This window comes from Cetorhinus maximus, chromosome 1 (assembly GCF_964194155.1).
Source record: "Cetorhinus maximus chromosome 1, sCetMax3.hap1.1, whole genome shotgun sequence".
NCBI lineage: Eukaryota > Metazoa > Chordata > Chondrichthyes > Lamniformes > Cetorhinidae > Cetorhinus > Cetorhinus maximus.
The window spans coordinates 74,070,765-74,098,587 of NC_135879.1; the positions used below are offsets into that span (position 1 = coordinate 74,070,765).

Below are 27,823 nucleotides of genomic sequence, written 5' to 3' on the forward strand. Positions count from 1 at the left end.
TCGCCCGACATCATCGCGCATCAATTTACGCTCATTCGGGTCAGGCGTGCGCCCGCCCGACGAGTGGAAAATTCTGCCCTCTGATTCTATAAGAGGGCAGAATCTAATCAGTCTTACCTGTCCCAAAAGTTAATGGACAGTGTTTGAGTCCAATCCTAATCCCATTGTTAACAAAAACATTTCTAATCTCTACAATACTATTTTGATTTAAATATCCTGAACATTATTTCACCAACAATTATTAAAGCCTAAACTGTTTTAATTTGGATTAATATACTGGAGACCTAATAAAAGTGAATGAATTCAGTGCGATATTGTACTTTTCGGGGACATTTAGTACATTCTGTTTTGATTCATTGAAGTGTCTGGGTAAACAATATAAATAGGTTTTCAACGGCAATTGTGGCCCTGTCTATTAATTACTATTAAAGTGCATTTAAGGAAAAACACCAGAATCTGTGGTAGATTTTGTTGCTTACCAGAATAGCACCAGAAATTATGACCAGATATGGAGCCTATTGCATTCATTCTATTGAATAAATAGTCTGAAATTTATTCCAGGAATTTCACTAACAGCGTCCCATTTAAAAATCAACTAGTTATATTAATTATTAATGGATTCAACCAACAATGTTCCTTCTGTCTATTTTCTGTTTAGTTTTGGAATATTTCAGTGTAAATGGTGAATGTGAACCTCATGGGAGAAGCAGCTCGGTTCATGTGTGAGGAAGCTAAATTAAATCTGTCAGTTCCAGCAAATGTGTCAAACAAATCCCACTCTGTCAAATACAATTACATCTCCAAGCTAACTTCTCCAGTAGTATTATCAGCAATCACATTTTTAGCAAAAGACTAAATAAATACAGCAGTTGCTAATAAAAACAAATTAGTGTTATAGGGTTAATCATGATTCTTTGCAGCAACTTTAAATACAGCACCAATGACAAGATTATCCCTTTAACCCACATCATGTTGTTTTAGATTAACCCTGCACCCACCTACCCACCTTTCCTTCCATTGTCACCAAACCATCACGTCTTTAAGAGCGCACGTGGCAATCAATAACTAGCCAACGTGTTAGAACAGGGCCCAGAAATTGTTCAGAGATATTCCTGCAGTGCCGCCATATCTTTATCAAAATGGCAGCGGAATGGAGTTTAAATGGGGTTTCTCCTCATAATTCGAGCAAGGGAGCAACTGGCTTTGAGTAGTTTCCCAGCTAGGGGGTGCTAACTGTAGTTTGTGGACCATATCAGCTCTCAAATCTCAAGTTCAGGCAATCCAGTCATATTTGCATTTTCACAAGTTATCCCTTGCTTATTCTTTCTGAATTTTTGTGGGCTGTGAACTTAGAAAGAGCTAGTCTTAGAAGGGCAGATAAATCTTTAACAGACCGCTGGGATCGCTTGGGCATAATTTAAATTTTACCCATCCATCAGGGAATTGATAGGATTGGGTGCAACACTAGATTTATACCCCTTAATATTACTCTCCACTTGAAATCAAAACAGAATAATATTGGGAGGGGTGTAAATCAGGCATTCCATCCAATCCTGTGGGTTTCCTGTCTGGCAAGTTAAGTTAAAATTACCCCTGTTATTTCAGCAACTTGAAATACATGTAAATTGATTAGAACATTGATTTCAAACTTTATGTGGGACGGGGAAATTACATTTTTACATCTGGTCTCTCAGGCTCCCATGATCATTTAGCTCTCACATTAAAAAAAATGGACTCAGGAGATTCATTTATTAGCAATCTTTTTTTTATTTGTTTTTAACTCTTTAATAAACTAATTTTAACCTACTGAGATACTCTGGAAAACAAGAAAAAACTAGGGTGAAATTACTTCTCTCCTTTTTCCACCTGTGTTCCCTCCTTTTTAACTTAATGAAAATGTTAAGAAAATGTTTCCAAATAGCCAAACATTCCTTGTCCAACACTCACTGGTGATTCAGGAAGGGAGTAGACACTGAGGCAAAGATAAGACAACAACAGTGCAGTTATCAAACCTAGGATCTTGCTCACAGGTGTGCCTGGGTACCATGTCCCACAATGTTGGATTTTTAAAAATTGGTTCATAGGATGTGGGCGTCGCTGGCTAGGCCCACCCCTAATTGTTCAGGGGGCATTTTAAGAGTCAACCACATTGCTGTGGGTTTGGAGTCACATGTAGGTCAGACCAGGTAAGGGCAGCAGATTTCCTCCCCTAAAGGACGTTAGTGAACCAGATGGATTTTTGCGACAATGGTTTCATAGGGCAGAATCTTCCAGTCGGTGTGCGGGAGTGGGCCCGATACGCCAACGCGTAAAATGATGCGCGATGACGTCGGGCATGCGCCCCGACATCACCGCACATCATCGCAATATTTTGCTCAGCAGGCGTGCGCCGGAGTCGGCTGCACGCCCGCCAAAATGTTAAGGGACTATTAAGGCCATTAAGAGATTAATTAAAGTATGTAAGAATGCTGGCCATCCAACCTTAAGGTTGGCGTGCCCCAGGGAGATTTCTGCACTCTTTTACGCACATGCACAAAAGGGTGCAGGCTCCGACCCTCCCTCCTCCCCCCGCCCGCACAAGTAGCGCTGAGCGCTACCGGCCGTGCATTACGCTGGGCGGGCCTTAATTGGCCCGCCCGCGTAAAATGATGATGCGCAGCCGATCGGCTCCACGCCCACTCCTGCCCAGCATAGGAAAAATCCAGGCCACGGTTATCATCAGACCTTTAATTCCAGATTTTTATTGGATTCAAATTCCACCATCTGCTATGGCAGGATTTGAATCCAGGTCCCCAGAGCATTATCCTAGGTCCCTGGAATACTAGTCCAGTGATAATGTCATTATGCAACCACCACCTCTCCCAACTTTATTATTTCATATAAGATCCCTTTGCTTAACATTAATCTTTCTCTGTTATTCTACTTCAATGTTGACAAGCCAGGCACTATCCAATCTAGGCAGAATGACTGCGGCAAACCTGCAACACCAATGAGATTATACATATTTTATTGGAAAATGTGGTATCAGGTTCATTAAAGTAATATCCCTCTATCTGAAATAGATTGAACTAATTAGCTGGATTCATACTTTGGACCCTTGGAGTTGTTGATTGTATTGATGAGGTAATTCCTTTTAGCTTAGTTCACATTAGTTATATAATCATTAAACTGATTGCAAACTAAGCAATTATGACCACAAATCATTTCATGACATTACGTATTTAAGAGATATTTAATATTCACTCTAACCTTACTGCCTTCATAAGCACAAGATATTCCATTAAAAATGACCCCTTTTGAGGAAAACAGTATCCTGAACTGGATTAAACTTTGCGGCCCTTTTATTTATGGGGAGGCTGTAGAGAAAGGATGAAAATGACCTCAGAATCCAGCAAAGCTGGGGATGCAGAAGTTCCCACCCATTAAACATCAGCATCTCATTATCATTTTTTAACTTTATTATCCACCAGCCAAATTAACAGCTGGAAGGGAAAACCAGCAGACAAAAGAGACCCTTAGGAATGGCCCCTGGCAATTAGGGAGTCAGGAGGGTCAGCAATTGGAAGTGGGGCAGAGGCCACCATTGGGGAAGTTGAAGGTCAGGGCTGGGGTGGCCAAAAGTTTCCATGAGGGGCTATGGGGAGGTGGGGAGGGCACTTCTGCTCCCCCTGCCCCATAAGGAGTGCTAGTATCTCTGGCTTTTCTGTCACTGCCAGGTTACCCAATCTCTGGAAACACATTCAGCAACAGTCAATTTTGCACTGGGCTTCCAATTGCACAGTAGCAGCCTGATAGTTAAAAATATTAAGTTTCACCTCTCCACAGGGGCACAATGTCCATCACCATAAAAAAGGTGTCTGGAACATGTAAGGTCATGTTCTGAATATCTAAATCTTTAACCTACCCTTTTCACGACCTTCTCCTGCCCATCAGTTGGGGTTAATATGAAGGATTTGGTGTTTGACCATGATTATGGGTTGCATTTTAAGAACAAATTAATGTGCAGTGCATAGAGTATTCAGTTGAAAGTTAGTACAATGGGAAAAACCTAAAACTACAGGGTCTATCTTTACTGTGGTAAATAGATATTTTCTAACAGGTCAGAGAATCCTCCACTACTAACATCCTGGAGGTCACCATTGACCAGAACCTGAAATGGACCTGCTATTTAAATACTATGGCTACAAGAGAATGTCAGAGGCTGAGAATTCTGAGGCGACTAACTTACCTCCTGACTCTGCAAAGCCTATCCACAATCACAATCTACAAGACAAACGTCAGAAGTGTGATGGAATATTCCCCACTTGCCTGGCTCCAAGAACACTCAAGAATCGCGACACCATCCAGGATAAAGCAGCCCGCTTGATCTGAACCCCATCCACCAACTTAAACATTCATTCCCTCTACCATCAGCGCACAGTGGCAGCAATGTGTACTATATACAAAATGCTCTGCAGCAACCCACCAAGGTTCCCACGACAGCACTGTCCAAATCTATGACCTCTACCATCTAGGAGGACAGGGGCAGAAGACACATGGGAACACCAACACCTGCAAGTTCCCCTCCAAGCCACACACTATCCTGACTTGGAAATATATCGCCGTTCCTTCACTATCACTGGATCAAAATCCTGGAACTCCCTTCCTAACAGCACTGTGGCTGTACAGGATGGACTACAGCGGTTCAAGAAATCAGCTCACCACTATATTCTTAAGGGTAATTAGAGATGGATTTGCCAGTGATGCCCGTATCCCAAGAAAGGATAAAAAAAAACTGATCTCAAATAGAGCAGCATTAGGTTGTCACGATTGGCCTCAGTATCACTTGGCAAGGGCTGGGACAGGCTTAGAAATCAGCTGTGTTTCCCACTCCTAATCAGTTGGACTATTGTCTGCTTAGTGAAAAATCTTAGGATCTATAAATCTATGAAAAAATTAGCATGTATTTAAAAAAATGATGAGTTAATCAATCCCAATCAACATATAGTAAAGAAGTGGATACATAAAGGATTGCAATAGATGTAACATACATGGATTTTCAGAAGGTGTTTGATAAGGTCTCACAAGGCATAAAGTATGAGATAAAGTGATAAATGTTAGGAACACGGCTGATGGTAAATGGAGAAGGGTTGAAAGTGATATATTCAGGGCTCGATTCATTTCTGGGTTTACTTTTCTCAGTATATGTCGATGGTTTGAACTTGAGTGTAGGTAACAAAATCTCAGTTTTGCTGGTAACACAAAAGTAGGCTTGGCAAACAGTGAGGATAACTGTAACAGAATGCAGGAGGACATAGTCAGGTTAGCAAAATGGCCAGGCATTAAATACACATTATGAGAAAGTGTGGGGTAAGCACATCTTGGGAGAATAAAAACAAAGAACTTAATGGAAACACACTGAAGAGTGTGAATGAACAAAGTGACCCAGGGTTTTAAATATCTAATGCCTGAAAGTGCAGCTAAATAAAATTAAAAAATAAGCCAATGGAATTTGCTGTTTTATAGATATTCAGCACAAGAGTAAAGCAAAAATATTAATGAATTTATGCAAAATTTTGGTCAGGCCACAGTTAGAATACTGTTTGAAGCTTTAAGTGCCTCATTAAAAAAAGGGCATTAAAGCCACAGAGCGCTTACAGTGTAGATTCAACAGGGTGATGCAGACAAATGGAAATCATTATTATGAGGACAAACTCACGATACTAGGACTATTTCTATCTCAGCAGAGAAGGTTTTACTGAGTGCCCTCATTGTTTTCTGATTTTAGTTACAGAAGTTAGGAGTAATTTTGACCTCAGAAATGAAATTAAATGAATTGTACATGCCTATTCCTTGTTTGTTTTCTCTCCCATGATGGATATGAAAATTGGGAGAGATGCATGACAGGTGGCTGATCTGATATTACCTATTTTACAGTATTGACTAAAGTTAAAATTATCCCCATTAACTTTAGTCAATACTGTAAGGAATTGGGTAGAGCAGACATAACATATTCTTTAACGTGCACTTGCTGGGGTAGTCAACATATGATGCAAATGCACAGTTCTTGCAGTAGTTATTCCAGACTCTTTACTGTTGCTAATTATAAACTTGATCATTTCCATGCTTTAAGATAGGGGGAGATGCAATTTTAAATATCACTGAAAATCATCTTCCAAGGTGAAACTATAATGATTAAATTCCCAAAGTAATTCTTCATTAATAATGTAGTTTTTAAAGATTAAATTTCCATTCGTGCACACTAGAAGTGTATGTATTGATTCTTTTATTTAAATTTAATGTAAAATAAACTACCCGCTGAGGCAAATGAAAGGAATTATACATTGTTATCGTGATATCTTTTATAAATGGAAGAGCTTTTTAAAATTTGTAATTTAAAATTTTTTAAATTTTTGAATCTCTATAAACGCAAAATATATTATATTGAGGGCACAGATCAGTCAGCCAACATTACAGGAGCTTAAATGTTATGATTTGAATAAAATAACAGTAACATTGCATTAGCTTGTGTTTTGTTTCCACTATTATTAATCATGCCTATCCTGACAAGACTTCTCTATAAATTAGCTGAGTTCAATTCAACAGAGCAATGCCTGGAGCTTTTTAAAAACATTTTTTCTCTTTTATTCTTTATTATTACCATCTTTATAATTTACCAGTGAAATATTAATTATCGGCAATCACATGATCATGTTTCACCACCTGCAACTCTCAAGTGCAACTTATTTGACAGAGTAGCAATCATTTCGAAACACAGAAACTTTTATGAGTGATTTTGTTTTTCAAGACAAGTAACACATTTTTAACTTGTTTTCAATCCTAAAAAAAAATAAAATGGGGTTTCAAGAACAACATTTAGATAATGCAATGTGATTTTCAGCAAAGTGAAGGATTAAGTTGATCAAGTGTCATATAACAGTGTCATGAATTCTGCATCACCTTCCCCTATAGGAACAGCATGCAACCATTACAACCTGGGAAAAGTTGTTTCTAACCTTTAACAAGCAACTGCAGATCGGGTTACTGAAAATAGCAGTCGCGTAACTCCTGTGTTTATCCTACCACATGGAAAGAGTCAGCAATGTTTTTATTGAAATGGCAAGCCTGGATTATCCAGTTAAGCACTGAAGCTTTTCACAAGCAAAGCCCCCAAGCAGTTTGAGGATGGGGATGACATTAGCTAGCAATAGCCTACAGGCACGACTGGAATGAATAGGCTCAGGGCACACTCGATATTGGGTCTTGGACCTCATTTAAATTTAGCCAGTGAGCTGAGGATACCTGCTATGGGTTCACAGGCAGCTCACTGGCAAAGCAATTGTAAATTGCGGGCCACTGTGTCGAGCAACCCTCAGCTAGGGCACAGGAGGCATGAGCAGTGAGTGAGGAAAGGAAGGCAGTCGAAAGAGAACAGAGGTGATAAGGAGAGTCCGAGTGGGCCCTATCAATGGTTTTAAGAGCTGCTGTGAAGTCAATAGAGGCACTTATGCGATTCCTCATTAAGAGCTGGCTATTTCAGACACAAGGCCTAGATGTCTTACTTCAGCCTATATTAATATGTTGGACATGCACTTCTGGCACAGAATGTATGATGCATACTATACACCACATTGAGCACTTAGGCATCCATTTTGCACAATTACATGTAAATTGTCCTTTAATTTTTTTTTTACACAGCCTTGTACAGACTGTAACTTAAAGGGCTGACTTGCGCTCAGCCTTGACTGCACCCAAGCAGCTTTGAGGGAATATTGCGTTTGTAATTTACAGAGCAGTCTTTTCGTAGTACAAACTTGAATATTGCTGAACAAGAAAATTTCTTGTCGAAGCTTTTCATCTTGCACTTATTAGGACAATTTGCAAGAGAAGAGAGTGTGATTGGTTGGCAAGTAGACTCTGGTAGAGCTGTTGCCTTCTCAAACAGTATAACTATGTTGTTTCCCCTGACACTGTATTTTCTTGCAAATTGTCCTGATGAGTGCAAGACAAAAAGCTCTGACAAAAAAAGTCTCTTTTTTCAGCAATACTCAATTTACAGAGCTTCTGGATTCATGCCCAATACTACAACAGAGCCTTCTGAGTACAGCAGAGTTATTTCTCCAGCAAGGTGCAGTGAGTGAAGGAGTGAAGGATAGTCACATAATGCAAATTGATGACACCCACCGCAAAATACGGTGGGCAGAATTTTACAGCCCCGTTGCAGCGGGGACAGAACCATAAAATACTTCGAGCCATTCCAAGGTCCATTGACTTTGGCAGGGCTGGAAAATCCCGCCGGCGGGAGGGACTGTAAGATTCCATCCAGTGAGTGGTTATATTCAAATAATGTGCGTACAGTACAATCAATCCAAGTACCTTACAGCAGTGAAGTCTCCAAGCATGATTGACAGGGATTTATCTAATTACCTCCATTCTGAATGGGAAAAGTGCTGTCACTATATCCAGCCATGAAGAATAGTCATTTACACTAGGGACGAGAAGGCTGTTTAACATCCATGGATATCCCTTCAGGAGAGAAGGGGTGGAAATGAGAAACTGAAGAAAGACACTTAAAGAAATTGACATTGTCATTTAGATTATCAGATAATGATGAATTACACTGCTCCTTGTTCAGCATTTTTAATTGAAGCATGGTATTTAGCTGATGACTAATTAGTCAAAAGACTGATCTGCTTTAGCTCACTCACCTTAAAATGCAGTCCATATGCAGGTTTTTGGGAAGGTTTTTTTGTCCGTTTTTTTCTCTAGTTTTGTCTGCCTTGCATCGGCTGTACTGAAAGTAGTGAGTTTAGCTACAGCACAATTCCATGATTGGTGGCAGCCCTTTGGAGCATCACCCAAGTAGACACTCATCGTGATAAAAGCAAAAAACTGCGGATGCTGGAAATCCAAAACAAAAACAGAAACAGAAATACCTGGAAAAACTCAGCAGGTCTGGCAGCATCGGCGGAAGAGAGCACGGTTGACGTTTCGAGTCCTCATGACCCTTCAACAGAACTAAGTAAAAATAGGAAAGGGGTGAAATATAAGCTGGTTTAAGGGGGGCGGGGGTGGGGGGCGGGGTTTGTTGGGACAAGCAGCCAGTAATAGGTGGAAATAACCAAAGATGCCACAGACAAAAGGCCAAAGAGGTGTTGAAGGTGGTGATATTATCTAAAGGAATGTGAGGCCACCCTCACGCCTTCTGCTCCCTCCCAGAAACATGATAGGGTCCCCCTTGTCCTCACTTATCACCCCATCAGCCTCCACATTCAAAGGATCATCCTCCACCATTTCCGCCAACTCCAGCATGATGACACCACCAAATACATCTTCCCTTCACCCCCCCTGGCGGCATTCATTAGGGATTGTTCCCTCCGTGACACCCTGGTCCACTCCTCCATCACCTCCTACTCCTCAACCCCCTCCCACGGCACCTTCCCATGCAACCGCAGAAGATGCAACACCTGCCCCTTCACTTCTTCTCTCCTCACCGTCCAAGGGCCCAAACACTCCTTTCAAGCGAAGCAGCATTTCACTTGCACTTCCCTCAACTTAGTCTACTGCATTCGTTGCTCCCAATGCGGTTTCCTCTATATTGGAGAGACCAAACGCAGACTGGGTGACCGTTTTGCAGAACACCTTCGTTCTGTCCGCAAGCATTACCCAGACCTCCCTGTCGCTTGCCATTTCAACACTCCACCCTGCTGTCATGCCCACATGTCTGTCCTTGGCTTGCTGCATTGTTCCAGTGAAGCTCAACGCAAACTGGAGGAACAGCACCTCATCTTCCGACTAGGTACTTTACAGCCTTCCGGACTGAATATTGAGTTCAACAATTTTAGATCTTGAACTCTCTCCTCCATCCCCATCCCCTTTCCGTTTCTTCCCCCTCATTTTTGTTTTTTCCAATAATTATTATAGATTTTTCTTTTCCCACCTATTTCCATTATTTTTAAATGTATTTCCACCCATTGTTTATCTCTACCTTTTAGCCCGTTTAGTATTCCCCCACCCCCACTAGAGCTATTTGTACCTTGTCTGTCCTGCTTTCTACTCTTAATTAGCACATTCCTTTAGATAATATCACCACCTTAAACACCTCTTTGTACTTTTGTCTGTGATATCTTTTGGTTATCTCCACCTATTACTGGCTGCTTGTCCCAACAAACCCCCCGCCCCCTTAAACCAGCTTATATTTCACCCCTTTCCTATTTTTACTTAGTTCTGTTGAAGGGTCATGAGGACTCGAAACGTCAACTGTGCTCTCCACCGCCGAAGCTGCCAGACCTGCTGAGTTTTTCCAGGTATTTCTGTTTCTGTTTTTGTTTTAGACACTCATCGTGCCTGAGTCAAGACATTCCCCCGAAGACTGATAGGCAGCTGTTTGACCATGGAGCTAAATCAGATCCTGGCGTTCACACAGGAAAACTCCCAGCAAGAAAAACTCAGTAGAAAACAGGGGCAAGAACTCTGCCTCTATATTTTGTTCTCTCCCTATGGCAGAAATAATCAGGGCGCTATCCCATGGTTCAGTTCACCAACTGTAGACTGACCAGGAATCAAATTTAGAACTTTTCAGGTCTTTATAGATCTTATGGGTAGTGATGGAGGGTGTTTAAACCTCACGTCAAAAAAGATCAATTGCTTTGTTATATTGCTTCTTAAATGTCCCAAGGTAATGTGGAGTCATAGGGAGTCATTTTGACTTTGGATAATATTGTAAGACAGGCAAAATCACCTAAATATCATCTCCCAAAGTCAAAAATGCTCCCATAGAAAGTGACAGCATTTGTACCATTTGGTCTCTCCAGCCTGATCTGGTGCTTTTGTCTATCAGTCCACTTCCATTCTTCTACCTACTCCTGAATACCTTCAATTTCCCTCTTTATTTAAGCAACTATCCAACTTCTTTTTAAAATAATTCATGCATTTCGCTTCAACAATACTTGCGGCAGAGAATTCCACACTCCGATCATTTTGTTTCTCTAAACTCTCCTAATTCTTTTGGCAATCATTTTAATTTGATTCCTATTATTATTGTCTTGCTAACTAGTGGAACTTATATAATTTCTTCCTCGCAAATGTCAACATTTTTATTTGATAATAGAATCAGTAAATTTTATTAGTTTTAGGCTTTCTTTTGTAAATGTAAATAGTATAATAATTATACCAAAGTCCTGGAATCAATGTACCACCAAATTCTATTCTTTCTAATTTTTTTCCATTTAGAATGCAACAAGGATGATCTTATTGAAATTTTGACCCAGCGCTCTAATGCCCAACGGCTCATTATTGCTCAGATCTACAATGATTCATATGGACAGGTATGGAATCTGGCATTTTGGCATTATTTTTCACAATGTTTGCACTTAGCTAACATAATCAGTAACAAAACCAAGGTCTCGGATTGTATTACAGATAGGTAACAGATGCATCCTGCAGTCTTCTGTGTCATGTCATTACGTTTCTAGGCAAGGAGTTCCTGAGATTTGTCAAACTTGTTTTCCTCAATTTCAGTTTGTGGATGGGGAGTCTTCTCAGTCCCACCTGCCATCCAGACTGAAATAGACTCTGCTAAGGGGAGTGGGGGCTTGTGATCCTGCAAAGAACCCGCTGAATGTTCAGCAGAGCCTGTCTTGCCTCACCAGACCCAGAATGGAATTTAATGCTGCCCCCCACCATCCCTCCAAGAGCAGGTTGACAGGTAGTGAGTGTAAAATCAGGTGCCATGGTGGCATAACCATGTCCGTTGCCTACTACCTCCACTGGCATTTTAGCAGGGAGAGGTGTCAGGCATCCCGCCTACCCTTGGGCCAATTGAGGTCCTCAAATGGCCAATGAATGGCAACTTAAGGGCCTCATGCCACTGCCACTGGGGTTTTACCAGTGGAGGGGGTTGCACAGGCCATGTGGCAAAGCAGAATTGGGCTCTGCATCCTGGTTGGGTACACAATTCCATGATTCTCTCTCCACCCCCTAAGTTCTACCCCTCCTTGCTCTCCCAAATGCAGTCCTCCGCCTCCTTCACGGGTGCCTGCCACAATGGCCCCAGCAAAACCCCAACTCACCTTCTAATCCGGTTCCATGGCTACTCGTTGTGATGGACTGCCTGCAGTCCCAGCAGTGATCACCACTTCCAGTAGCTCTGCTGGAACGAGAGCTGTCGGCCATTTGATTGGCTGGCTGCTCTCCGAGGCAGGACTTACTCCCAGATTGGAGTGAAAATCCCACCCCGGGGGATTTAACGGTCCAACATCCATAAAATCAGCTCAAGGTGACCCCGCTAAATGGAGGTGGGCGCACCCCTGATTTTTAAGCTTGGGGGTTGGAGCAATCACTTCCACGTAAACTTCAGGCCCTGGTTTCATCCTGGAAATACCCACCAATTGTCAATTATTTATTATTGGAAAACTGGTGTGCATAGCAATGTAATTTAAACACATTGGCCACAAAATTCAACAAGGCTCGAGAATGATCACAGGGGTCGTGATGCACGATTAACCCACAGCCTTTGTGTCTGATGCAGGCAGCAATGCAAATTTAATGCTGCCTGTGAATTTAAATGATTACAGATAGTGCTAAGCATAGAACGACTGCTCACCTAAGCATGGGTGTGTAAAATCATATGAGGTTAGAACCAACAGCCCTCTAAATTTTTTGTTGAGTTCTGCAGTTTGTTTAAATTCTTCTGTGTGGCCATGCATACATGATAATTTAAAGAGGCTGACTTGTGCGCAACCTGCACAGGGACTTTCGAATTACTGCACAGTCTTGCAGCTTAGAGGGAACGTTGCCTAGCATGACTTGAAGCCAGCCTACACCTGTCAAAGGGGAGGTGCATTCTGGCTGGAACTGGTTGCAGGAGAGAATGAGCAAGAAAATCACAATAATGGCACAACATGGCAGAAAGCGAAGACTAAGATTTTCCGACATTGGAGGCCTTGGTTGAGGAACTATAGAGGAAGAGAGATATCATCTATCCACATGTGCATTTTGGACCTGAAATGTCAGCCATAGCACCAAAAGTGTGGTCGCGATGCAACCAAATTTTGCAGCCATCCATTTTCCTTGGTGTTTGCACCAAAATAATAAAGACAAATTTAGTTATGCAAAGAAGAAATAATGGGGATCATCTTGAGGCCTCCCACCTGGTGGAAATGAGTGGTAGTGACTTAACACCTGAGGGTTGAGTCTCATCTTATGTGGGAGGCTGTGCTTCCTTGAAATCTCCTGATATAAAATTTATAACAGGGTATTAATAACTAAAGTGTCTGCTGTCCATTTGCTAAGCATGTAGATTTAGGCAGATTTCAACAATGGAAGTTCCAAACAATTAAATAGTTTCTTCATATCAAAATGAACACCCAATTCCACATAATGAAAGCAGGAAATATAAAAAACAGCTGCCAATGACCAACTAAATACTTACACTTACATTCATAAAAAGGCTTCACCATATCCTCAGAGCATTTTACAACCAGTGGATTACTTTTCAAGTTCAGTCACTGTTGTTATGCAGCCAAACACAGCAACCAATTTGCACACAGCAAGATCCCACAAATGACAAATCAATAAATGACCAAAAAATCTGCTTTTGGTGGTCTAGGCTCAAGGAAGAATGTTGATTGGGACACAAGAAAAACTGCCAGCTCTTCTTTCAATAGTGCCATGGGAACTTTGATATTCAGCTGAGCAGGCAGACTGGCTTTGGTCAAAACTCTACCTGAAAGATGGCAGGCAGGATTTTACCATAAGCTTTGGCCCCCTGACATCGGCATGACATGGGGGTCCCAAACCCGTACTTGCTGGCAGCTGGACCAGCTCAGCAATTGTGCTGGTGGCGGCCTCCTAATTATTATCCACCTTTGGGTTCCAATTAAAGACGGTGGGCGGAATGTAGATGCTGCCAGCCCAGTCACAGCTCCAGAGCCTCAGTGGCCCCACTGGGAGAGATAGGCGTTGCCGAGGCAGCTCGGGGATCATGAGGTTGCCTCAATATGAGGCACCCTCGGAGAGATAGGTATAAAATTAGAAATCAAAGTTCCCAGTAGCCAAGCCCCTCTGGGATGGCCGGGGCAGCCTTTCCGGCCATAATTCTGATGGCACCCCAGGACGGCCACAGGAAGGCCACCTCCATGAATTTGCTGGCCATCCCTAGTGGCAGGGGCCTCTCCTCTGTTTGCAAAATGCCAATGCACCAAGAAAATCACCCTTAATAAGGCTTTTAATCATTTAAATTTGCCGCCCACCTCCGTTTGGCAGGAAATAGATCCACATCCAGATCCATGTCTGGGAAACTTCCCCAGAGGTGGGGCTGTACCAGCGAGTCAGCCCGACAAGGTTCCCTGCAATTTTCCTGCCCCACCCACTGCCATCCTCTGCCAATGCCTCAAGCCCATCATCCCTGGGCTGGGAAAATCTGCCTGGCATGCCCACCAATGTACTACTCCTTCAGTACTTCATTGAAATAAAAGCCTGGATTCAAAATGTGCAAAATTGTGGTACTTCTCAAACTGGTGCCCTTCTGACTCAGACATGGCAGCAATGCCAACAGAGCCAAGCTGACACTTTAAACTGGAAAGCTGAAAAAAGGAAAATGTAGTAAATAGGCGCTGGACTGTTTTGTGAGGGGCCCTTCCATCAGCATTCTAGCATTTTTCGTGACTCTTGTCTGCTCAAGGTGTGAAACAGCTGGTTGCACTTTATAGACACAGTACAAACAGCACACAGATTGAGGAGTGAGTCAGCAGCTAAGTGTCAACAGTGCAAATTAGCACAGCAGCAATGAGACTTGAGTCATCAGATGCACAATACTGTTCATTTCATTCTGCGTCAAATAATCAGCTATTTGTAATAGCCCAACCTCATAATTTAAACATTGCTTAAAGTACAGATCAAAGGCTATTCCATTTTACTTTGATTTCCATTTGGCAAGTTCAATGGATCACTACCTGCCTTCTGAAAATAATAAGCACTACAGTTAAAAAGTTTATTGGGGCAACAAAGTGACAGCAGTGAATTGTTGTTCAGGGACATTACTCTGAGCCAAAGAGGGGAGAGAGGGATGGTGAGAGAGAAAACGGCAACATGAGTCTTGAAGTCAAATTATAACTCAGGATGAAAAATGAGAAAATTTTAGCTCACATGCATCGCCAATAGAATAATCCGGTAATGATTCCCATCCAGGGCCAGTGAAGGCTGGCAGCAGGTGAGATTTGGAATTTATGGAGGGAGGCCAGGCTGGTGCTATGGCCTGAATCTTACCCCTCATCTTTCTTGGAGTTGATTTGCCATTCTATAGAGAAGCTTCTAATCATCAGCCATAACTTTGAAGGAAAAACCACAGAACTCACCCTCCCCCCAAAAAATGCCATTTTTCAAGTTTTTTTGCATGTCTTCCACAATAGCTATCTCCGTGGAAATTCATGCACCATAGCCTGAATATTCCGTAGACTGAGTGACCCTCCAGCTTTGCAAAAATCAGGATTTTAAAGGTTTCTTACTCCAGTGGATTTAAGCTGGTCTGCCCAACATTTCCTCATAAGACAACCCGCCCATTCCAGGTATTAGTCCAGTAAATCTTCTCTGAACTGCTTCGAACGCATTTACACCCTACCCTAAATAAGGAGACCAATACTGTACACAGTACTCCAGATGTGGTCTCACCAACGTCCTGTACAACTGAAGCATAACCTCCCTACTTTTATATTCAATTCTCCTTGTGCTAAACAATAACATTCTATGAATGTGCCTTAATACTTGCTCTACCCGCATACTAGCCTTTTGTGATTCATGCACTAGGACACCCAGATCCCTCTGAATCTCAGAACTCTGCAATCTCTCGCCATTTAAATAATGTGCTTCTCTTTTGTGCTTCCTGCTGAAATGGACAATTTCACATTTGCCCACATTAAACTCCATTTGCTGGGTTTTTGACCACTCAGTTAACCTATCGCTGCCCCTTGTAGCCTCCTTTTACTTAATCATTCATGGGATGTGAGTGTCACTGGCAAGGCCATTGCCCATCCCTAATTGCCCGTGAGAAGTTGGTTGTGAGCTGCCTTCATAAACCGCTGCATTTCATGTGGTGTAGGTACACCCACAGTGCTGTTAGGGAGAGAATTCCAGGATTTTGACCAAGCGACAGTGAAGGAACTGTGATATTTTTCCAAGTAAGGATGGTGTGTGGCTTGGAGGGGGGCTTCTAGGTGGTGGTGTACCCATCTATCTGTGGCCCTTGTTCTTCTAGATGGAAGCGGCCCTGGATTTGGAAGGTGCTGTCTAAGGAGCCTTGGTGAGTTCCTGCAGTGCATCTTGTAGATGGTATACACTGCTGTTACTGTGCATCAGTGGTGAAGGGAATGAATGTTGTAGATAGGGTGCCAATCAAGCGGGTTGCTTTGTCCTCAACGGTGTCAAGCTTCGTGATTGTTGTGGGAGCTGCACTCATTCAGGCAGGTGGGGAGTATTCCATCACACTCCTGACTTGTGCCTTGTAGATTGCGGACAGGCTTTGGGGAGTCAGGAGGTGAGTTACTCGCGGCACGATTCCTAGCTTCTGATCTGCACTTGTAGTCACAGTATTTATATGGCTAGTCCAGTTCAGTTTCTGTTCAACGGTAACCCCCAGGATGTTGATAGTGGGGGATTCAGTGATGGTAATGCCATTGAACATCAAGGAGTGCTGGTTGGATTCTCTCTTGTTGGAGATGGTCATTGCCTGACAGTTATGTGGCACAAATGTTACTTGCCACTTGTCTGCCCAAGCCTGGATATCGTCCAGGTCTTGTTGCATTTAGACATGGACTGCTTCAGTTCTGAGGAGTCGTGAATGGTGCTCAATATTTTTCAATCATCAGTGAACATCCCCACTTCTGACCCCATAATGGAAGGTCATTGATAAAGCAGCTGAAGATGGTTGGGCTGAGGACACTACCCTGAGGAACTCCTGCAACAATGTCCTGGAGCTGAAATGATTGATCTCCGACAACCACAGCCATCTTCCTTTGTGCTAGGTATGACTCCAACCAGCAGAGAGTTTTTCCCCTGATTCCCATTGACTCCAGTTTGATTAGGGATCCTTGATGCCACACTCAGGCAAATTCTGCCTTGAAGTCAAAGACAGTCACTCTCACCTCACCACTGGCGTTCAGTCTTGTACATGTTTGAACTAAGGCTGTAATGATGTCAGGAGCTGAGTGGCCCTGCCGGAACCCAAACTGAGCGTCAGTGAGCAGGTTATTTCTAAGTAAGTGCCATTTGATAGTACTGTTTGTAACCCCTTGCATCATTTTACAGATGATCATGAGTAGACTGATGGGGCAGTAATTGGCCAGGTTGGATTTGTGTACAGGACTTACTTGGGCAATTTTCCGCATTGCCGAGTAGATGCCAGTGTTGTAGCTGTACTGGAACAACTTGGCTAGGGGCGCGGCAAGTTCTGGAGCACAGGTCTACAGTATTACTGCTGGAATATTGTCAGGGCCCATAGACTTTGCAGTATCCAGTGCCTTCAGTCGTTTCTTGATATAATATGGAGTGAATCGAATTGGCTGAAGGCTGGCATCTGTGATGCTGGGGACCTCCAGGGGAGGCCGAGTTGGATCATCCACTTGGCAGTTCTGGCTGAAGGTTGTTACTATTTCTTCAGCCTTATCTTTTGCACTGATGTGCTGGGCTCCCCCATCATTCAGGATGGGGATGTATGTGGAGCCTCCTCCTCCAATGAGTTATTTAATTGTCTACCCCCATTCACGATTAGATGTGGCAGGATTGCAGAGCTTAGATCTGATCCATTGGTTGTGGGATCATTTAGCTCTGTCTATAACTTGCTGCTTATGCTGATTGGAACACAAATAGTTCTGAGTTATAGCCTCACTAGGTTGACACCTCATTTTTAGATATGCCTGGTGTTGTTTCTGGCATGCCCTCTTGCACTCTTCATTGAACCAGGATTGATCCCCTGGCTTGGTGGTTTGGGTATATGGGTCATGAGGTTACAGGTTGTAGTTGTATATAATTCTGCTGCTGTTGAAGGCCCACAGAATCTCATGGATGCCCAGCCTTGAGTTGCTAGGTCTGTTTGAAATCTATCCCATTTAGTACGGTGGCAATGCCACATAACACAATGGAGGGTATCCTTAATATGAAGACGGGACTTCGTCTCCACAATGACTGTGTGGTTGTCTCTCCTACCAGTGCTGTCATGGACAGATGCACCTGCGGCAGGCAGATTGGTGAGGATGAAGTATGTTTTTCCCTCTTGTTGGTTCCCTTACCGCCTGCCACAGACCCTATCTAGCATTTATGTCCTTCAGGACTCATCCAGCTCAGTCACTAGTTGTGCTACTGAGCTACTCTTGATGATGGACATTGAAGCCCCCCAGCTAGAGTACATTCTGCACCCTTGCCACCTTCAATGTCAAGTGGTGTTCAATATGAAGGAGTGCTGACTGTACATGGTAATCAGCAGGTTTCCTTGCCCATGTTTGACCTGATGCCATGAAATTTCATGGGGACTAGAGTCAATGTTGAGGACTCTCAGGGCAATGCCTTCACAACTTTATACCACTGTGCTGCCACCTCTGCCAGTGGGACAGGACAGACCCAGGGATGGTGATGGTGGTGTCTGGGACATTATCTTTAAGGAATTCCGTGAGTATGACTATGTCAGGTTGTTGCTTGACTAGGCAGTGAGACAGCTCTCCCAATTTTGGCACAAATCCCCAGATGTTAGTAAGGAGGACTTTGAAGGATGGACATGGCCGAGTTTGCCATTGTCATTTTCAGTGCCTAAGTCAATGCCAAGTGGTCCATCCGGTTTCATTACTTATAGACTTTGTAGCAGATTTGATACAACTGAGTGGCTTGCTAGGCCATTTCAGAGTCAACCACATTGCTGTGGGTCTGGAGTCACAGGAAAGGACAGCAGATATCCTTCCCTAAAGGACATCAGTGAACCAGGTGCGTTTTTACGACAATCGAGAATGATTTCATGGTCAGCATTAGACGTTTAATTCCAAATTTTTTTATTGGATTCAAATTCCACCATCTACCATGAACCTGGGTCCCCAGAGAATTACCCTGGGTCTCTGGATTACTTCTTCATTGACAATATCACTGCGCCACCGCCTCCTCATGTCTTCTTCACAACTTACTTTCCTTCTTTGTGTCAACAGCAAATCTAGCAACCATACCTTTAGTCCCTTCATCCAAATCATTTATATCAATTGTAAAAAGCTGAGGCCCCAGCACTGATCCCTGTGGCACACCACCCATTACATCTTGCCAACCAGAAAAAGACCCATTTATGCCTATTCCCTGCTTCCTGTTAGCTAGCCAATCTTATTTCCATGCCAATATGTTACCTTCTACACCATGAGCTTCTATTTTCTTCAATAATCTTTGATGTGGCTAGTTCTGCTTTCATGCCCTCATAATTGCCCTATTTAAATTTAAAATACTAGTCTTGGACCTACTCTTTTCTCTCTCAACCTGAATGTAAAATTCAATCATATTATGATTGCTGCTATCTAAGAGTGCCTTCACTATGAGAACATTAATTAATCCTGTCTCATTGCACAATATCACGACAAGTTTATCATGTTCTCTGGTTGGCTCCAGAATGAGCTCTTCTAAGAAACTATCCCTAAAACACTCTATGACTCCTCATCTAGGCTATCTTTTCCCATCTGATTTATCCAGACTATATGTAAATTAAAATCCTCTATGATTATCGCCATACCCTTCTGACAAGCTGCCATTATTTTTTCCTTTATACTCTACCCTACCACGTGGTGACTGTTAGGAAGACTGTATATCACTCCCACAAGTGACTTCTTGCCTTTATCCTTTCTCACCTCTACCCAAATCATCTCTACATCCTGGTTTCCAGAATTTAGGTCATCCCTCTCTACTGTGTTAATACCATAATTAATTAACAGAGCCACCACTCCATCTTTTCCGAGCTTCCTGTTCTTCCTAAATGTCATGTACTCTTCAATATTCAGGTCCAAATTTATGTCATCCTGCAGCCATGTCTCTGTAATAGCTATCAGATCGTACTTGTTTATTTCGATTTGCACTCTCAGTTCATCTGTTTTGTTTATGAATGTGACTTGCTTCAGATACAAAGCCTTTAGTTTTATCCTTTTATTATTTTTGTAACCTCTAGCCTTACCTGTTGATATACTCAGCTTTGTACTCTCTATCCCTTCCTGTCACAGTCTGTTTATCATTTCCCATATCAATACCTATCTCTCCTGCCTTGTCCTCTTTGATTTACCATATCTTCCCAAATTTGATCCCTTGCCCCCGCTGTTTAGTTTTAAACTTTGGAAGACGTCTGAAAACCTTTGGAAAACCTTAGAAAATATAGGTGTCCTTTGAAAGAGGTCAAGTGCCAATTGGGAGAGGAAAGGTGCTCTTTGGGTGAGACCAAGTGCCCTCTGGGATTGTTAAAATTAGACAGGAATGTGTGCAAAACGTGTATAATCTTACTGGAAGGGAGCTGTCAAGGGAGCTGTCAAGTGGAGATTTCAAGGGATCTGTCAAGCTGTCAAGGGGGCTGTCAAGCTGTCAAGGGAACTGTCAAGGGGAGATTTTAAGGGATCTGTCAAGCTGTCAAGGGGGCTGTCAAGCTGTCAAGGGAACTGTCAAAAGTCATGGGAACTGTCAAGCTGTCGAGAGATTTAAATCTCCTTATCTTTAAATTTAAGAAAAAGCAGTCTGCAAATTTAAAAGAATCAGTGCTTGCTATTTCACTGCCTATTGAGGTAAGCCTGAGGACTATCATTAAAGGATTTTTACTGCATGATTGATTTCACAACCTATCATTACCTGTTGGTTCTCAGTTTGATTGACCACTCCAATGCTTATAAAGTGGGGCTATGTACACAAATTCTTGTTGTTATAAGGGATGAAGTGGTTGAAGGAATTTAAATGTAGTGAATGGATTTTTATCAACGAGAGTGTCTTTTCTTCAATAGTAAAAACATCTATAGACATTTATAACTTTATTTTATTTCCTCTTGGCATGGGTCCCAAGATCTGCCCATGGTGGACACTGGGTGAGTTGGCATGGAGGATTCAAGAGAAAAAGGTGGCGGGTGGGGACATGGGTTAGCATTAGTTGGCACTAAGTTAGTATGTGGGCTATAAAAGGCCATGGTATTGGTAGAGAAGCAGAGGGTGACATGGAATTCAAGAAGAGCATGGGCGGTTGGTAGAGGGGCATAAGTGGCATGGAGAGTATATAAGGCCATGAGGGGTTGGTCAAGAGGCAATGGTTGATATGGAGGTTATGAGGTGGGGGGTTGGAAGAAGGACATAAGGAGGCATGAAGGGAATGAGGGGCCATGACGGTGTGTGGGGTGCATGAGGTGGCATGGGTTGGCATGGATGGGGCATAGGGAGTGTTTGAGGGTGAGGAGGTGTGAGGCGGTGAGAGCTAGAGAGTGATTTTTTTGGCTTATTGGGTTTTTTTGCAGCTGGGGAAAAGTGCCAGATCAGCAAGGCGGGCCTTTCTCCCAGCCCGCCTCCACACCCAGCAGTCCCTGTGCTGCCTCTGGACTGTTTCCAGGAGCAGCGTGCATGACCTCCATAAAACCTGGCCACCCAGAACGAAGATCCAAACTTCCAGGGCACTTTCTCCTGAATTTAGTTTGCAGGGCCAAGAATTCTCCTGACCCTGTGCTCCCTACCCGGGAGTGAAAAGTGAGGCCTGTATGTTTTGCTGAGATGTAACAGAAAGTCAGGTAGGTTGAGTAACAGCCATGGTGTGTCCATGCCCAACAATTCTGCTTTGTGCTCTTGTTGTGCAATGCACTGTCCCAGAAACTTAGAAGGATAAATACATCTCCAACCCTCCTCCTACCCCCTCAAGGCACTTTACACTTTTCTGATATATTTTCCTGTAGCCCCCACTGAGGTAATTTCCCCAACCCTTACTATCCTATCTTCCTCAGCCTCTGCATCATCCTGCATCCCTTCTCCCTTTTCTCTCTCTGCTCTTGCTCCTTTTCTCTTTCTCTCTTTTCTCTCCTCTCCTCTCCCAACACATACTGCTTTCTTCTTTCCCTCCTTCCCCATGCCTCCATCCTCCACCTCGTTCCAATTATCCTCTCATTGTCTTAACACTTCTTGACTTAAAGACAGCACTTGGTCTTGATGACCCACTTACAACACCACATGCCATTGTCTAGAGAATATTAAGTACATTTTTTTGTGAATCCTTATAATACTACTTTGTATGTTTCAGAACAATCAACTGCATGTGTCAATGTTTAGAAATCCTTTTGTAAATGCTCTAGTTGATATAAGAGCTATATGAAATATATTGATGTAACAATGTTGCCCCTTTTAAATTATTTCAACAGAGAAAAGCACAATGTGAAAACTCCCCCTTTGCTGAAGTATGTGGGATGTTTCAATGTAGTGTTTAAAAGGTACCTGAGGCAGAAACTACAATCAATGGCAGTAACAAAATGTGTGTTCATCAAATGTGTGTCTGAATGGTCATCTATTATGTATAGCTTCCTATAGACAACTGATGCTGAAATATTTAGCAAATGGCACAACACACATATCCTTCGGCATGATACAATTAACTTATGCTAAGTGGTGATTACCTAAATTTTTACTTTCTTGTTCTTTATTATCAGCCCCAACTTGTAATTGTAGGGGGTCATTTTAATTAGTCTTCATTCTTGTAATGGATTGATACTCTCATGAGTCCACTGTCAGTACCAAAATGTCTCTAGGAATTAATTTTGCTGTCAGAGTGGTTTGACGGGTGTTTGATATTTCTTTTACTCATACAGACGAATGAACTGATTATTTTCACCATTGCAAATTCATTTTTAACTTACTGTGACCTTTTACATCCAGAGAACAGCATTGACTGCTTTATTAATTATATTCTGATATACTTTGGATGCATTTAATTGCTCTCCTTCTGTGAGATGATTTAAAATGATGTACTAGTTGCTAAATTTAGTCCATCATAGTTCATGCAGTTTTCCAAGCCATTAATAAATGTTTAATACAGCATGTTGGTGGTGCTCTTGTTAAGACTGAAAGTAGAAATCTGGCTCCATTCATTAGAATTTCCAGTGACAATTGTTGTAGGGTGTTGGATACCGGTCTTAATGAAGTTTTCATAGTCTTGAGTAGGTTAACTGTATGTGTGTATTTATTAATGACAAGAACTATGTTCATATATACAGTAAAGGATTCAAGCTAGGAGCTGTCTCCGTGCTGGCTTGTGCACATGGCTCTGTCCAGCACTACACTGACCCCTAGATGCAGGTCATGTAATTTGTTACATCAATATGTGGGCGGTACTGTACTCAGTCCCACATTAAACCTATATGTGCCAGACCCTTCTACTACACCTCCCCACAAGTCTTCATCCAATGTGTTTCAAGTTTTTCTGGTTTATCCGATCTACATACATCATTATTACTACCCCATCTCCCCCCTTTCAAGTCTCTGAGTTCATAGGTTCAGGTGATCTGGAGGCCACATAACTCTCCCATATCTTGTTCACACTTCTGTTGGAGAAGTGGTAGGCTCTGTCGTTGCAGATAAACTCTGTTAATTTGGGAGTTGTTCTGGCATCTGAGTATCTTTTTAACCTTTTTCCATTCCTTAGTATTGAACTGCATTTTGTCAATTTGGCAGTTGTGTTGATAGGTGGTTGTTGTGCCATCCCATTTCTTGCAGGGTGGGCAAATGTTTTGCTCATCTCCATGCCATTTTTTCCTCTTCTTCTTTCATTGTGTGGGTTGTCATGATGTCCTCTGTGATGGAAGATGGCCTTTCCTCTTATAAGCATGTGGTTTTTTAGTAAGCTCATCTGTACATTTGGCTGTGTGGTGCGCTGTCAGCAATAGACAGCTGCTACTTGGTTCTAGCATCATCTGTGGCACTGTCATGCTGGCTGGGAGTTACAGCATTTGCTCTGTGGCAACAGTTGTGTTAGCTGGAGGTTGAGAATCTTCTGGTTGTTGATTGCTCTCTTGTCTATCCTCCATTGGCAGCATCATGGTAACCATCCGAATGATTTACTACTCTGACCAATGAGGGCTTTCCGGCACCTGTAATGAAAATGGACTAAGCTGCTCTGCAAAGAGAGAAGACAGTTCAGAGCTGAAGTGCCAGTCAGGATACTCTTTCTTGTTTGAGCTCTTGGGAACTTGCAGTTCAGTGTAATTTATGACAGTGGTTGTGTCTTGACATCTTCTGCTAATTTGAGGAGATTCGGGGCTATACAGGCATCTCTGCTCAAGAGAGAAAAAAACTGATTACTGATGACATACATCAGCTCAGAGATTTGTTTGTCACCATACCTTAGTGACTCCAGAATCATGCCTATAACTGGAATTCAGATTCTTCTGGGCCTGTAGAATGGTGTGTCTGATGTTCGAAACCAGGGGCCTCTCAGCCATGGATCCCTCAGCCATGGGTCTCTGTCCGACAGGACCGTAACATTGGCTCACATGTCCAATTTAAAGTTTGTGAGATGGCCATTAACTGAAACGTCCACATTCCAATATGAAAATCCAGGATCTTTGACGTCACCCAAGAAGCATGGCTGTGTATTCCTTGGTGTGCAGTCTTGATCTCATGAATCATCTTTGGGACTTCTGTGCATTTTGATGTTTTGGCCTTGCACAATTTGCCGAAGTGTTTGAAAGCATTGGGCAGAAATTGCAGGACACTGATCACGCCTATTGGGCGCTTTGCTCCACAGTGCTGGCATGGTCGCTCTACTGGTCAGATAGGGTATTGCTTCCTTTGGCCTTGAGTGTCCCTGTTTCTGTGTTGTTTAAGTAATTGGACTGTGGCGTTTCCTTTGTACCATAGTTTACTTTCTCCTCTTAAAATAGATCTGTGCTGTACACAGAGTTCAGACTACCTAACAATCTGGATAGTTTTATCAAGGGTTAGATCTTCCTTCACTTGCAGCATGTCTGAGAGTGCACATCCACTACTTCTACAACTATCCCACCTCTGAAAAGTTCAGATTTTAGGTCTCCATATTCACAGCCTTCAGCCATCCTGTACAGGTCATTAATGAATGAGTCAACAGGTTCTCCTGGCTGCTGGACTTGTTTATTAAATTTAGCCCTTTTGAGGATTTTGTTGTTTCTTAGGTCAATATAAACATTGAATGATTTTAGTACTTCTTCAAATTTTGCAGATGATTCATTGATTTCTTCTCCAGCAATAATGTTGTCTGCTATCGGGCCTACCAAATAAAGCAGTGTGTTAACTTGTTGAGCTTCTGTCTTTTTATCCTGAGCTGAAACAATCATGTATTTAAGGAATTTGTTTCTCCAAAGTCCCTAATTTTGTGATTGACCTGGGCCTTGGATAAGTCCAAAATGATCTGGAAAAGTACATTTCTGATCCATGGTTAAAACATTTTAAAGTGTATGTTCAGCTTTAGTTCAAGATGACACCGCCATTAGTTTGAAGACAAAGGGTTTACCCGTGCTTGCCGGTTTTAGTGGACTCCCACTGCAGTGGCGCTTGCACTCAGCCTTGAGAAAAATTTAAACAATGGTTGCTTGGATCAACTAGCTGCAGACTTCTCAGTTTCAGCGCTATGCTTTAGGGTCATGAAAGCATTAGTTCTTGGCCTTGGCTGGTCTTTGAAACTGATTCTTAGTTGCAATTCTTCTGAGTTTATAAAAAAAAACTTCCCTTCGCAGAGCACACTCGGATACCACATGTTCAGGCACTGACTCAGAAATCTGGTTTCTCCATCAGGAGTTTTTATAACGGCAATTTCTGACCACAGAACAATTCAAAAGTTTCTCAGCACTTGCTCTATCCTAGAACTTAAAGGTTTTAGTTCACCCCTGCTAGGTCTGCTGACTCTGCACTCTGGGAGCCGAAGCTGGGCTTCCAAGAAATCCCATGGAGCAGTGATAAATTTTAAATTTCTGCCTTCAGCTTCCAAGCCTTTCTTTGGAGCTTCTCCCTGGCAAATTTCCTCTGCGTGTCTGCTTCTTGAGCTTTTCTTCAGGTCAGAATGTTTCTTTAAATTTTTCTTTAGCCTTGCAGGATTTTAGTTCTTTTCTGCATTTTTTGCAAGGCTTTTGAGTTTTTCCATTCACTGCCAACATGTTGTAGGGTGCTGGGTATCATTTGATAGGTCTTAATGAATTTTTCATAGTCTTAAGTAGGCTAACTGTATGTATTTATTAATTATAAGAACTATGTACATATATAGTAAAGAGGATAGCTGTAGACTACAGGAATATATTAATGGACTGGTCAGGTGGGCAGAAAAGTGGCAAACAGAATTCAACCCAGAGAAGTGTGAGGTGATGCATTTGGAGAAATCCAACAAGGCAAAGGAATACACAATTAATGGCTGAATACTCAAAAGTGCAGAGGAAGTGAGGGACCTTGGAGTAAATGTCCATGGATCCCTGAAGGTTGCAGGACAGGTCGATAAGGTGGTTAACAAGGCATATGGATTCCTTTCTTTTATTAGCTGAGGTATAGAATATAAGAGCAGGGAGGTTATGCTGGAGCTGTATGAACCATTAGTTAGGCCACAACTTGAGTTCTGTGTGCAGTTCTGGTCATCTCATTGCAGAAAGGATATAATTGCACTAGAGATTTCTTCCGTTTGCAAGGCATTAATTGCATCCTGTAGTAAATATTTGCTGATTTTTTTCTTTGTGGAAGAAGAGCTTCCACTTTTATTTTTGACAAAAATGTTGCTTGACTAAGTATAAAAATATGCTGCTTAAAGATTAAGCATTTCATCCAAACAGTGTTAAGCCTAGTATTCTAACAGAGTTTACTGGGTGATACATTTGGCTGTGTAATAGAATATTACTATGGTTTTGCACTACTTGTATTTTCCAACATTTTTATCCATGCCTGAACATTCTACTATTTAATTCATTTAGCTAGGAGGGTCCTTTTGTAGTGAAAGGAAGAGACTGAGAATTTTGTTCCCTTTTTGTATCTTTGTGCCACAACTTAATTGTTCAAAATAAGAAATACAAGCTCACAGGATTTTAACTTCTAATTAAAAGCCAGTCCTCTTTCTTTCCAGCTGCAGATTTATTTTTGCAATTAGCAAAACATATTGGAAGAGTTCAAAGATTTTATACAATAGTGGTGCATCAGTCCCAATGGGTTCCAGGATCACTTGGGACTAAACATATTGACAGATGTGATAAAGAAACCATTAGCTATGTTACCATACCACACATTGACAAATAAATAGAGGCAGACTGCAGAGCTGGAGGCAGGGGGCAGGAATGAGCAATTGCTGAGTCATTATGTTGCCATGGATATTAGCAGAGGCAATCTGATAGAACTGGAGTTGATTTTCTGACATGCTGTGCCATCTGGTAGGGCTGAAGTTTGTATCCAAGAATCCAACATTGTGGACTCCAATTCTTCCCCACAAAATGGATATCAGACTCTTGAAAATGTGGCAGTGGGGTAGGGGAATCTTTGGCCAACACATTGATTCCCAAGATAATGCAATTTTCCAGTGAGCCTGAAAATGCTAAAGCAACGTGCTTGCCTGTCAGGTGACTGCTTAAGTATGGAAATTGGGGTCCTGTGGGACACAGTTTACAGTTTTTGCTTACAAATGGGTTGAAAGTGCACCATGCATGCTTTGTCTATTTTTACTAAGCATTGAATGGCCTAACTGTAGTATAAGGGCCTGGCACATATAGGGTAAACATGGGATGGAGTACAGTAACCCCCACAAAGTGATGTAAGAGAACATATGACCTCGGGGTCAGTGTAGTGTTGGACAGAGCCATGTGCGCAAGCAAGTATGGAGAAAGCTCCTAGC

General features: G+C 42.3%; 1 protein-coding gene across 1 annotated transcript in view; it reads left to right on the plus strand.

Moving 5' to 3' along the window:
- LOC144682725 (annexin A10-like) overlaps window positions 1–27,823 on the plus strand; it is an 84,424-nt gene that overhangs the window by 3,997 nt on the left and 52,604 nt on the right. The window contains exon 2 of the mRNA XM_078545803.1: window positions 11,212–11,306. Coding sequence (XP_078401929.1) covers window positions 11,212–11,306 — 95 coding nt within the window. The remainder of the gene's footprint in view (window positions 1–11,211; window positions 11,307–27,823) is intronic.